This window comes from Geospiza fortis, unplaced genomic scaffold (genome assembly GCF_000277835.1).
Source record: "Geospiza fortis unplaced genomic scaffold, GeoFor_1.0 scaffold98, whole genome shotgun sequence".
In the NCBI taxonomy this organism is placed as follows: domain Eukaryota; kingdom Metazoa; phylum Chordata; class Aves; order Passeriformes; family Thraupidae; genus Geospiza; species Geospiza fortis.
Genome location: NW_005054306.1, coordinates 12,854,076 through 12,864,988, shown reverse-complemented (window position 1 = coordinate 12,864,988; position 10,913 = coordinate 12,854,076). Strand labels below are relative to the sequence as shown.

The following is a 10,913-nucleotide window of genomic DNA, read 5'->3' as shown; positions in this document are numbered from 1 at the left end:
TTGTAATTCAGTGTTAGGCAGCACAATATGAAAAAGAATGTCGATTAAAATCTAAAAGCATTTGCTGTCCTCGTTTTCAGTATGATTTCAGAGAAGCATTTCATCATTTCAGAGAATGCTTCCAGTCCCACCTAACTAAACAACAACAATTTGGACTGTCACCTTTTTGCTCACTTGGTACAAATCAGTTGTTCTAATGGAAAATTACAATATCTTTTGAGTTCCCAATTTTTTCATCATGTGAAATGACCTAAGAACAACTGACAAGAGGCAAAATTCATTTATCATAGCTTCAGCCATCTGTAACTAAAGTGGACTAAATTAACTGAATTAAACTATTTCCCTAGGCTGCCTGAAGGGAGGGCAATGCAATTCACCCTCAAATGGATGCTAAATGTGTGGATTCACAATTTTTAAAGAAGCTCATCCTTGATGAGCTTTAAACGATCATCCTTGTCAGAATAGACTGTTTCTCTCTACCCCCATGCCTGCCATTGCTCCTATCTTTCCTGCCAACAGTTATGTAGCTATATAGTAAACTTCATGGGCAAGCTAAATAGGCTAAAAATTAGCTGGCAAAGGTAAAAATGTTTATTTTTCCACAGCTAAATTCTCCATGTGGCTGCACAAAGGGGTTAGATTGCTTTCGTGTGGTGGCAATGTAGGTTTATGCTCAAGCTGTAATGTATTTAGAGAAGAAGATGGACAGTATGACTCACTTTCCATTTCTCTCTAGTGTGGACTGCTAGGAAATCAATTCAAAGAGATTAGCCTAAATGCCATTTATACACAACTAAAGTTAAAGAAGATTACTAAGTCAGTTGTACTGCATGTCAGCCTGACTGTTGTACTACAGTGCAGTCCTAACTGAATTAAAATACTTAAGACAACTAATCAACATTTATTAAAAACAAAGGACCAAAAGCAAATGAAATATTTGTATGTATAAACAGAACAGTAATTTTTCTGTTTGTGAAATACAAGCTCCCTCTCATGGTCACACCATAACACGCATCATTAATCCATAAAATCAACATCTGCAAATCCTGTAGGTAAAAAACCAGGATTCACTTATTCACTTTTATCAGCTTCAAGCAGCATTTACAATGTAGTTACCAAAATAAAAACCAACCACTTCATTACTCTTTCCAAATTCACTTAGCATTTGCGCTGGTTTTGGCTGGGTACTTTTCTTCATAGCACCTAGTATAGGGTTATTTTTTGGATTTATGCTGAACAGAGGTTTGTTAGTTCAGGGATGTCTTGGTTACTACTGAGCAGCACTTGCACAGAGCCAAGACCTTTCCTGTTTCTCAGCCCACCTCTCCAGCAAGCAGGCTGGAGGTGCACAAGGAGCTGGGAGGGGACACAGCTGGGACAGCTGACTCCAACTGAGATATTCCATTCTGTATGGTATCGCCCTTAGCATATATAGTGCTGGGGAAAGAAGAAGGAAGGAGGATGGCATTTGTCTTCCCAATTCACTCTTAGTAATAGAGCTCTGCTGAATCACTGAAGGGCTGAATATGTGCCTGCCCATGGGAAATGGTGAATGAATTCCTTGTTTTGCTCTGCTTGAGTGCATGGTGTTCACTTTCCCTATTAAACTGTCTTTATGTCAACCCACAAGTCTTCTCACTTTTACTCTTCCAACTCTGTCCCCCAAATGGCTGGGGAAGAGTGAGTGAGTGGCTGTGAGGGACTGAGCTGCCAGCTGGGACTAAACCTCAACAGTCCTTCAAATATTCTGTGGTGCAGCAAAGCAGAAAAAAGAAAGTTTTAAAAAATGTCCTGTAATTGCATATGTCACTGTAAGCGCACAATTTCTAAAAAGACTTTGACAAAGAGTTATTAAAATACTCCTCAAACCTCTGTCAGAACTGTTTAGCATTATTCCCGGTAGATAATTAAATGATGCTAACATCTTTTAATGGATTTTTGGGAAGTAACTAGGAAATCAGAACAAACAGAAGATTCACATTAGCTCTGCTTTTCCTGGACTTCCATCTCTGGCAAACCTACCTCTACACTGGTTATTAGCAGACATGCAATGACCACGTTCAGATGTTATTATCAAACGATTTCTCTATATAATAATTTATGGAACTAAATGGTTTCCTACCATTTGGAATCTAATTTAACTTCATCTATTTTCTATTGACTATGTTTTCAGCATTTCCCCTTCATTCATGTACAGCACAAAATAACAACATGAAATCAAAATTCACCTTAGAACATAGCAGAAGCCATACATAATCTTGAAGTAGCAAAACAGTGATTCCTTAATAAATTCAACTGAGGTCTTTGTAGAAGGTCAAACCAGCTGCACTTCAGAAATGAAACTAATGAATTGCTAGAGAAAACACTGAATTAATAAAGACTTTTTCAATTTTTCCCTCTGCACTGGACTGCAAAGAGGTAGTGTGACAGCAGCAGTCCTTGCTACTCTGCAAAATGGGTTATTGCTCTATTAAAAATGGTGTGACCTCACATTCCTCAGAACACAAAAGATAATTCATCAATACTGAAAAACTCTTTTAAAGAATCTTTCCAAGGAATAGTTGGAATTGCTGGGATAGTTTTAAAGGACACCAATGAATTATACACAGTACTGTTCTTTGAGAATTTTTATTAAATATCTGTAAACAACATAGTTTAAGTATAGACTCATAGGCAGATAAAAATGGGACCAAAACAAGGTAGCATGGAGTCTTTACATCCCATTTACAAATTTGCACTATGTTTTTTATATATACTGAATAAAAAGTTATCAGAGAACATTACTGTCTGTAATTCATTAACATAATTTTGAAATATGCAAAGTAGGCTAGGAAATTAATTATGTAGCATTTACAGTTGTTAAAGGTAAATTAATATTGACTAAATTAGCACAAACTTATCTTTGTGCTCCATTCTCATTTAGGTTGTTGAGAAGTCTTTAAAACACTTAAACTAGATTGGCAAGTTGTACCTGCTATTTCCTTAAGTAGTGCTGTATGATCATTTTCTGCCAAATTCACAAATCCAACTTGATTTCTGAAGTGATCAATTCCTTGAAAAGACAAATTCACTCTTTTTCCTTTCAGGAGATCATCTACAAAAACCTTGCTGTCTGAAAGAGCACCAACTGCTCTGTTGAGAGGAAAGAAAAGAGCAATGTCAAATATATTTCTGCTGTTAATATTGCTATTAATCATTATATCAATAAATGTAACAAAGATTTTTTAGTACCAATTTATTATCTACTGCAGTACTTTTGCACTAATTTCTATCAATACAGTTGTTGTCATTATTATTACCACCTTTTTATAAAGGTAAAGTGGTTCATACACTGTGCAGTAAAACCAAACAAATAATAAAGGCAGACTTAGCAGTGGGTGCAATTCCTCAAAAGAGTTTATCTCAGTCCTCAAGGTATCCAGATACTAACATGACAATGTCCCTATTACTTTGTGAATTCCATTTAGAAAAGATGATTACTTAGGAGCATTTTGTTTTCCATTCTTAAATTAATTTTTTTCCTGTCCTGGTATGTCAATTGAACTAAGAGCCTTCTTCAGTCAAAGTTACAAAAGTGTTAGTTAAATTATAAACAGATGTGACATTACATATATAATGATAAAATTATATGGAAATTACAATTAAGCTCATGGAGAACTGTTGTTAAAAGAAGTAGAATCTCAATTTACATTTACTTTCTGTAAGAGCTAAGAGACATGCACACTATAACTGCAACAACAGAGTAGAAACCTTTTAATAATCATCTAAATTAGCCACATCAAGTGCATGTACAATTACATGAAATAATTGTTTTGACCTGCACTAAAAGTGATTTAAATTCTAAACAAAAACCATATAAACATTTTGGTGTTTTCTAAAAGATTTCTCACATCTCACAGTTTTAATTCTATTCAATTAACCTGAATGTAATCTTTTCCCCAAATTGATGCAGACTTTATAAACGCTAGATGGCAGTAATAGGTTAAAAATGCTCAAAAGAGGTATGTTTACTTTTTCTGTCCTAGCTGGATGAAAGCAATCACCGATTTCTAGGGCAGGTTAAATTATTTCATTGAAGCCTGTACAATTCCAAGAATCTCTACACATTCTCATTGTGTTTTACAAGGTAGACTTGATGTGAACTGTGCATAACTGGAACCTAGATAAGTTAAGAAACACATGAAGGTTGATAACGACAGAATATCCTTCACTGATAGAGTCCTCTTGTAGTCTTTTCAGAGGGCTTTAATCTATAAGCTAGAAGTACTTTAGCTCCTTTATAACCATTTTAAACACCAACGTTCCTTGTTCCTTGTAAAAGATATTTTACTGTAAGTGTAGTCTCTGTTACCTACCCTCCTATCACTGTTAGACAAGCCTGTTCCTGTGTCTTCCTTATGTGCTGTACTTCAAGATCTTTCAAAAACACCATCTAATACTGGTTCTACCTGTCAGATTACTTCACATGTAAGCAGGCATAGATTTATTTACCAACATGAACCTAAAAATTGGTCCAAAACAAGTACAGCTATTTCAAATACACTGAGTCAAATTAAGTTAAAGCTTGCAGAAGGCTTTTAAGTATTGATTCATGAATCTATCTAAAATCCATCTCTGGATTTTTTACATGTGAGAACTAGTCCACAGAAAGTCCATGGAAAGCTCTGTTCTTCAGCTGAACAAAGATTTGTATTTCCATACTGTAGGGTCTGCTGCAGAACTCACTGACCAGCCCAAGCCTACTGATGAGTTCCATGAAAGGTCAATCCACACAGTGCAGTGTGCTTTCAGTTTAGCACTGTGGCATTGAAGATCTAGTTCTACTTTTTCTTTTATTTATAATCTTGCAAACACTAAATTATGTAGAAAAATAGCTGTCATCTCACTCTATCTTGCCTTTTGTATTCTATCAACCACTTCATAACATCTAACAATTGCTTTGTAAGAATAGTGCACAAGGACAAACATTTCCACTGAATCAATAGCTAAAACCAGTGGTATTTTCTTGTTATTCCATACCAAATAGTATTTACAATGCCAACTGGTAGTTACACTCAGTGCAACTAATCCACAGAGATTCCCAAGAAGTTTACAAGCACTTTGATCTCAAGTCAAAAAGGAAATTTAAAAAAAATTAAAACAGCATATTCTAAGTGAACACAAGCTAGAATTATAGAAGCAATGCCTGTTTTCTTTCCGTATTGTTGTAATGTAAATATTGTAGTCCTTAAAACTCACAAAGTTTCTTCTTAGAAATTTGAGTTTCAATTTTGATCACTTGTTAGAAAAAGCGATCTTATAAAAAAAGCCGAACTCAATTCTGCCATTCCTGTTACTTGTAATGCAAAGGTGAGATTCACAGTGAATCTCACAGAAAATGAGCAAGAAAACCTTGACACTATAATCTCATAATTAGGCATTTACTGCAAAGGCAGGCATCCTGATTTCTAGCACCTGATCCCATGACTATGCACAGTTAGCATAGAGTAGAACTTCCTGGCTTGAAGGGAGTGCTGTCATGAGTGTTGATTGCTTGCTTTCTTTCTAGTTTCAAAATTTCACATTCTTGATTTCATACAGTCCTACAAAAAGAAATGTATAGTGTATTCATGAAGGCTAGACCACAGTCAATCAGTTAGGAAACTCACATGGGAATTGCAGGTCTGGATTCCCTTAGAAAGAGCGGCCTAGAATACAGATGTTCCATTTTCAGGGTGAAAGCTGTATGTACTAAAATAGCATACAAAGGGCTTTGTGCTGAATTGAATGTTATGTTTAGCACATTCTTATCACGCATTTCACTTCAAATAGCATTCAACACATTTCATTTCTGTATAGACAGAGGCACTATTGTGCAAACACAGTTGAAAAACTGTAGATATCTAAGTAACTCAATGGATCCAAACCTAAGGATCTGTGAACTCTCAGATGCCCAGTTGACTAGCAGCAATTTGTTTGAGAGATTACTCTCCCCCTACATTACACACAGGTTTGTTTGCCAGCCTGGATCTTGGTTTCTTTCCATTAACCTGGTTTCAAAAATTGGTGAAGCAAGAAAAAGGCAAGTTCAGCATTTTACTCCCAGCAGATCTTCCAGAAGATTAAACAAAAAAATCAGTTATTAATTTTTTTTTTAAATCTCATTTAAAAGAACATGCAATCTAGAATACCTGAGGATAGCTGAGCTAGAAACCTATAGGAGGCATCTGGCCAGGAAAGGGGTGAATCTCTGAGGAAGCTGCTGCTGACTAGAGGACAGTTCTGAGTCACTGGACTGTAGAGTTCTGCTGGGAGAGGCAGAGAAGAACTCTGTAAGTCAGTGCTTCGGTGGCATTCAGACAGTGAAAACTGAGAAGGGGCTCACAGAGTAGCAGAATATTCTGAATTGGAGAATTTGTTTTGGTATGCAGTTTTGGACTCTTATAAAATACTCATGAAGAGACATATGTGCTTTGAAGTACAATCCCATGCTCCTTTTATTAAAAGTTTGCTTCAAACCCTTTAAAAAAAATCTCACATGGTTGTTCTCACCAATTTTCAGGTGCTATCACAGTTTACTCATTAACCAGGCACATGGAGAGGGGAGGGAATCTACCATCCTTTGCTTGCCTTTTAATTCTCTTTCCTGGCTGCTTCTCTTGTCTTAGATCAGACTGTTGATGCTGACAAATTTGCATCATCACAGATGTGAAGACAGGTAGGAGTATAGAGATCTCAAGGATATAGAATTCAAAAAAACCAAGCATGTAAAAACAAGGCAACTGATTTAGATAAACTGATCATTCATTATTTTTAGGTGTGTCAAATGCTTTCAGCCAAAATACTTCTACTTATTAGAAGCATGCCCTTGACTACCAAACGGTTCCTACATTCTACCTTGGATTCTGACTTTCTTATGAGCAATCTGCACTTCAGCAGTTTTAATCACCCTGTCCCCTATATCAAAACACTATTTTAAAAGAATTACTTTAGCAAATATGAAATCTGTGTGTGCAAGTTCAGCACACAGTAGGAAAAACGCAATGGAAAAACACAGACTTTGATCAGAGTTTATGACATATAAGTTATAAAAATGGCTAATATTAAGACTAGCATTTCAAAAACAACATAACTCAAATGTTCTACAACCCCAGTAAATTAGGGCTGTGTATAGCACAAAAAAGTGTCAGTTAACCCTGCTAGTCTCTTTATGAACACATAATACTAGTATTTACTAAATTAAGCAAAAATACTAGTATATACTTAATTTACACTAAATACCTACATGCTGATTTCTTCTTCAGTGGATAAATGCATCACTAACATGGTGACATGCAATGAGCCAGAGCGAACCATTGCTTTGGAAAACCTTTGATCCTTTTGTATTATTGCATCTTGGACGGCCTGAATACTGCCAGTAATCTGGGAAGAAAGACACAGAAACAACAGTTAGCCACTACAACAATTACTGTATCCCATCATGCAAGTGAACAAGAAAGCACTCAAACTAAAAACAAACATTTATGTAAAAACCATTCTAGCAGAAGAAAGTTTTATCCGCTGAAAAAGCTGTGCTAATTGACCCAAGTGAACCCAAACTGGGTACAAATAGAGTGATTAATAAATCACTGGACTCTCCCCATCACATCTTAATAGGAGCTTCCTTCCATAAGTATCATAAACTCCTGAAGCAGGTTAAGATCATCCAGTTTTACACTGCCGGTAATACCAACAAAAAGCTTCTTCAAGGAATTGCTCTGCCTACTCTGCTAAATGTCTATCTTGCTATGCGCAGGTAAGTGACAGAAGAAAAGCTGATCTTTGCAGGACTGGGCACATTCAAAACCAGAATATTCAGTAAATAATTTGTAGAGATATCTAATTTGCAATTCTGATTATATTGTCCAATAGACAGATATAATGTATATACTCCCTTCAAATGTATTTAGACAAATTTTCTTGAAACAGGTGTAGAGTTCTAACTTCATCAGTCCTTCTCTTTAAAAACACTGGAATTACATTTTTTTTAATTTAAAATTATTTATTTGGTTATACATTCCCTATAAATTGTATCCAAAATGCTCACTGCGCTTGATATTATGCTCGTTGTATTGTAGCACTTAAAAAACAAAACACCAAAAACCTGCAGCAATTCTTGAGTATGTTAGTGAAAATTAGATCAAGTCAAATAAACCTGACCACCTGACAAAATTAATTACTTCTTAAAGCACAGTGAACAGTACAGACAAATTATCTTTGGTGTATAAAATCTAAAAGAAGCATGTTGAAAACTCCAATCTCACTTTTTTTTGTTGTTTATTTATTTGAAATTCAGTAGTGAATACTTCACAAATGTACTGTACAGACTTGACTTTTATAAAATAAGCACAAGTAGCTCTTAGGTATAAAAAAAGCATTGATATATTCTGGTAGCTCTGTTAATCATAAGGAACATATAAATTTCCTGGGGAAAAAAACCCCAATCTAATGGGACTGTTCATTATTTTTCTGACTGAATTTCTTAAGATGAATTTTGCCATGCAAAAGTTTTACCTAATGAGCCATAGATATCTAGTAGTGTCATGTAAATAGAACTAAATCATAACTCAAATGAACTGATGGTAGCAAGGGTACGAGAAGGATGGAAGGTAAGAGATAATTGCTAGAAAAGGGGATATGGCATTTACAAAACCACAAGTGTCTTAAGTAGTGTAGGACATATGAAGAAAATTCCACCAACATTTTATCATAAATCATGTTGCAATAAGATCATCTTCCTTCATATGTCAGAACTGGTCTTATCCTGGATAAATAACAGTTTCATTGTCTCAGATACAGGAGGAATTTAATCCATATTTAAGCAAAGAAGTGGTAAATGTGATCACTGCTAATTACAATGTATTGACTGAATAATTATTTACGTTTATAAGCTAAAGCAAAAAAAAAGAAACAAAACTCAAATATTAAATGTGCTATACTAATTACAATTTTATTCCATTTTCAACTATTGCTTCTAAATTTAATTTGCACCTGTGAGCTGGCAAAAGAAAAAATATAAATGTAAGTGTACAAGCCCTTCAGAGTACAGAAGACAGATGTGGAACTGGGTTTTCACAGCAGGTAAAAGCATCCTAGCTCTAAAGGGATCAATATTACTCAGTATTTAGTTTAGCAGCCAATACCCCACATCCCCATAGCCCTATAGTTCCCTTCAGTAGTAGTTCCACAAAAGCATGTTCTTTCAACACTCACTCTTTTGTGCAAGCACCAATGAGACAAAAACTGTAGGAAATTAATACCTCTGAAATGTCAATTTTTCTGTCCAAAACTGGACAACAGGTTGAAAACCCAAAAAACGCCAGTGGACAGGCTCATAGCTGTATAAACTCTATTAGGAAACCAAGCTAAAATCCTAACAAATAATATGGCTTTGGAACAAGATTAAGTCCAAAGACAGCCAGTTATCAGTTTCAGAGAAAAGTTATTGCTGAATCCATCAAGAAAGTATGAAAAATCCTGCCCTTTGGATACAGGTAAAATAAAAAGAAGGCTGAGCACATTCTCTCTCTCTGGCTAAATGACAATGCTCTACACAATCAACATTAATTGGAAAAAAAAAAGTTTTCAAGTAAGTTTTTTTGAATTTTAGAAACTTGTTTTTCAGATGTTTTCCCTGAAGTTATGCAATCAAAGTGTAACACAACAGCTGTTAAACAGGTGTGCCATCACAATGCATATCACAATTTCAGATTTGTTCTGTTTTCTCCAATAAATCTAAGGTGCAATTAACATTGGAGCGTACTATTCTAATGAAGCAAACTAGGACTCTCCCAATGCTATATAACAAGCTTTGACCCACTGCATAAATAAAAATTTTGAATTGCTATTTAACCTGTTATTTACATTACCTTAAAAAGTACTGTTTTACATTTCAACTGCTATCATGCTATTTATTTTTACTTGAGATGTCTTAACTTAATCCAAAACCTTAAGGCAGATCACACTTAACAATTCCTCCCTCTGAATTCTTTTTTTAAAAGAGTTCAAAAAAAAGCCTCAACTACTCATTTCAATATCTCCTCTCCATTACTTGAAGTACATTATTCTGAGGAGTAATAGAATAGCACAGTTTTGCTTATTACAAGGATACTACTAGTAAGTAAATGTAAAGCTTTAAAGACCTAACAGATCAATAGCAATTATAGTCAAGACTGGAGAACCCTGATAGGCTAACATACCAAGTAATAGCATATCATGAAAGTCATAACTTAAAAAAAAAAACAACTGAACAAATAGCAAAAGATAAAATGATCATAATCTATTTGACTATTTTTGCACAAGTAATAATGCAAAGTTCAATATAAATTCAAAATTAATGGAAGAACACTTTTCATTTCTAAAGATTCAAAACAATTAAAATGGAAACAAGGAAACTGTTCATTTTCCAAGAGGAACAGCTGATTTAATGTTTTGGAAAGATCCTTTATTACAAAATTTCCTCTGTGTAAAGCTTAAATTACTACATAAAATACAAATAAACAACAGTTATGCTTAAAATACTTCACTGAAATAAAATAAGCTCTTCAAAAAATAAAGGTCTCTCATTACCAACTGAAATACTACCAGCAATTACCAGATTCACTCTGACTATCAAGAAACCAGGTGTCTAAATTTTGGCTATTATTGCCCATAAAAATTCCAATGTTTATTTTCTACTTTCAGAACAACTCTACCTCTAAGGCAAGTATAAACAAAACTTTCTAGCAAAGTCCTGGAGTTCTCAAATGCTCTGAGATTAAATTTAAAGAGTTGTTTCTTTACGTCTGTAAATGATATGACTAAATAATGACATATAAAAAACTATATGATTAAATAATGACACATAAAAAACCAAGCATAGTTAAGATCTTCCTAACCAACCCCTGGGCACAGTT

At 34.7% G+C, this 10,913-nt stretch overlaps 1 protein-coding gene across 3 annotated transcripts in view; it reads right to left on the bottom strand.

Moving 5' to 3' along the window:
* AKAP7 (A-kinase anchoring protein 7) overlaps nt 1-10,913 on the bottom strand; it is a 76,908-nt gene that overhangs the window by 63,527 nt on the left and 2,468 nt on the right. For all 3 annotated transcript variants that reach the window (XR_004083001.1, XM_014312074.1, XM_031066679.1), the window contains exons 3-4: nt 7,265-7,401; nt 2,972-3,132 (exon numbers count right to left, since the gene is read on the bottom strand). Coding sequence is in view for 2 of the 3 variants with exons in the window: in XM_014312074.1 (XP_014167549.1) it covers nt 2,972-3,132; nt 7,265-7,401 (298 nt within the window). In the remaining variant the exon portion in view is untranslated. The remainder of the gene's footprint in view (nt 1-2,971; nt 3,133-7,264; nt 7,402-10,913) is intronic.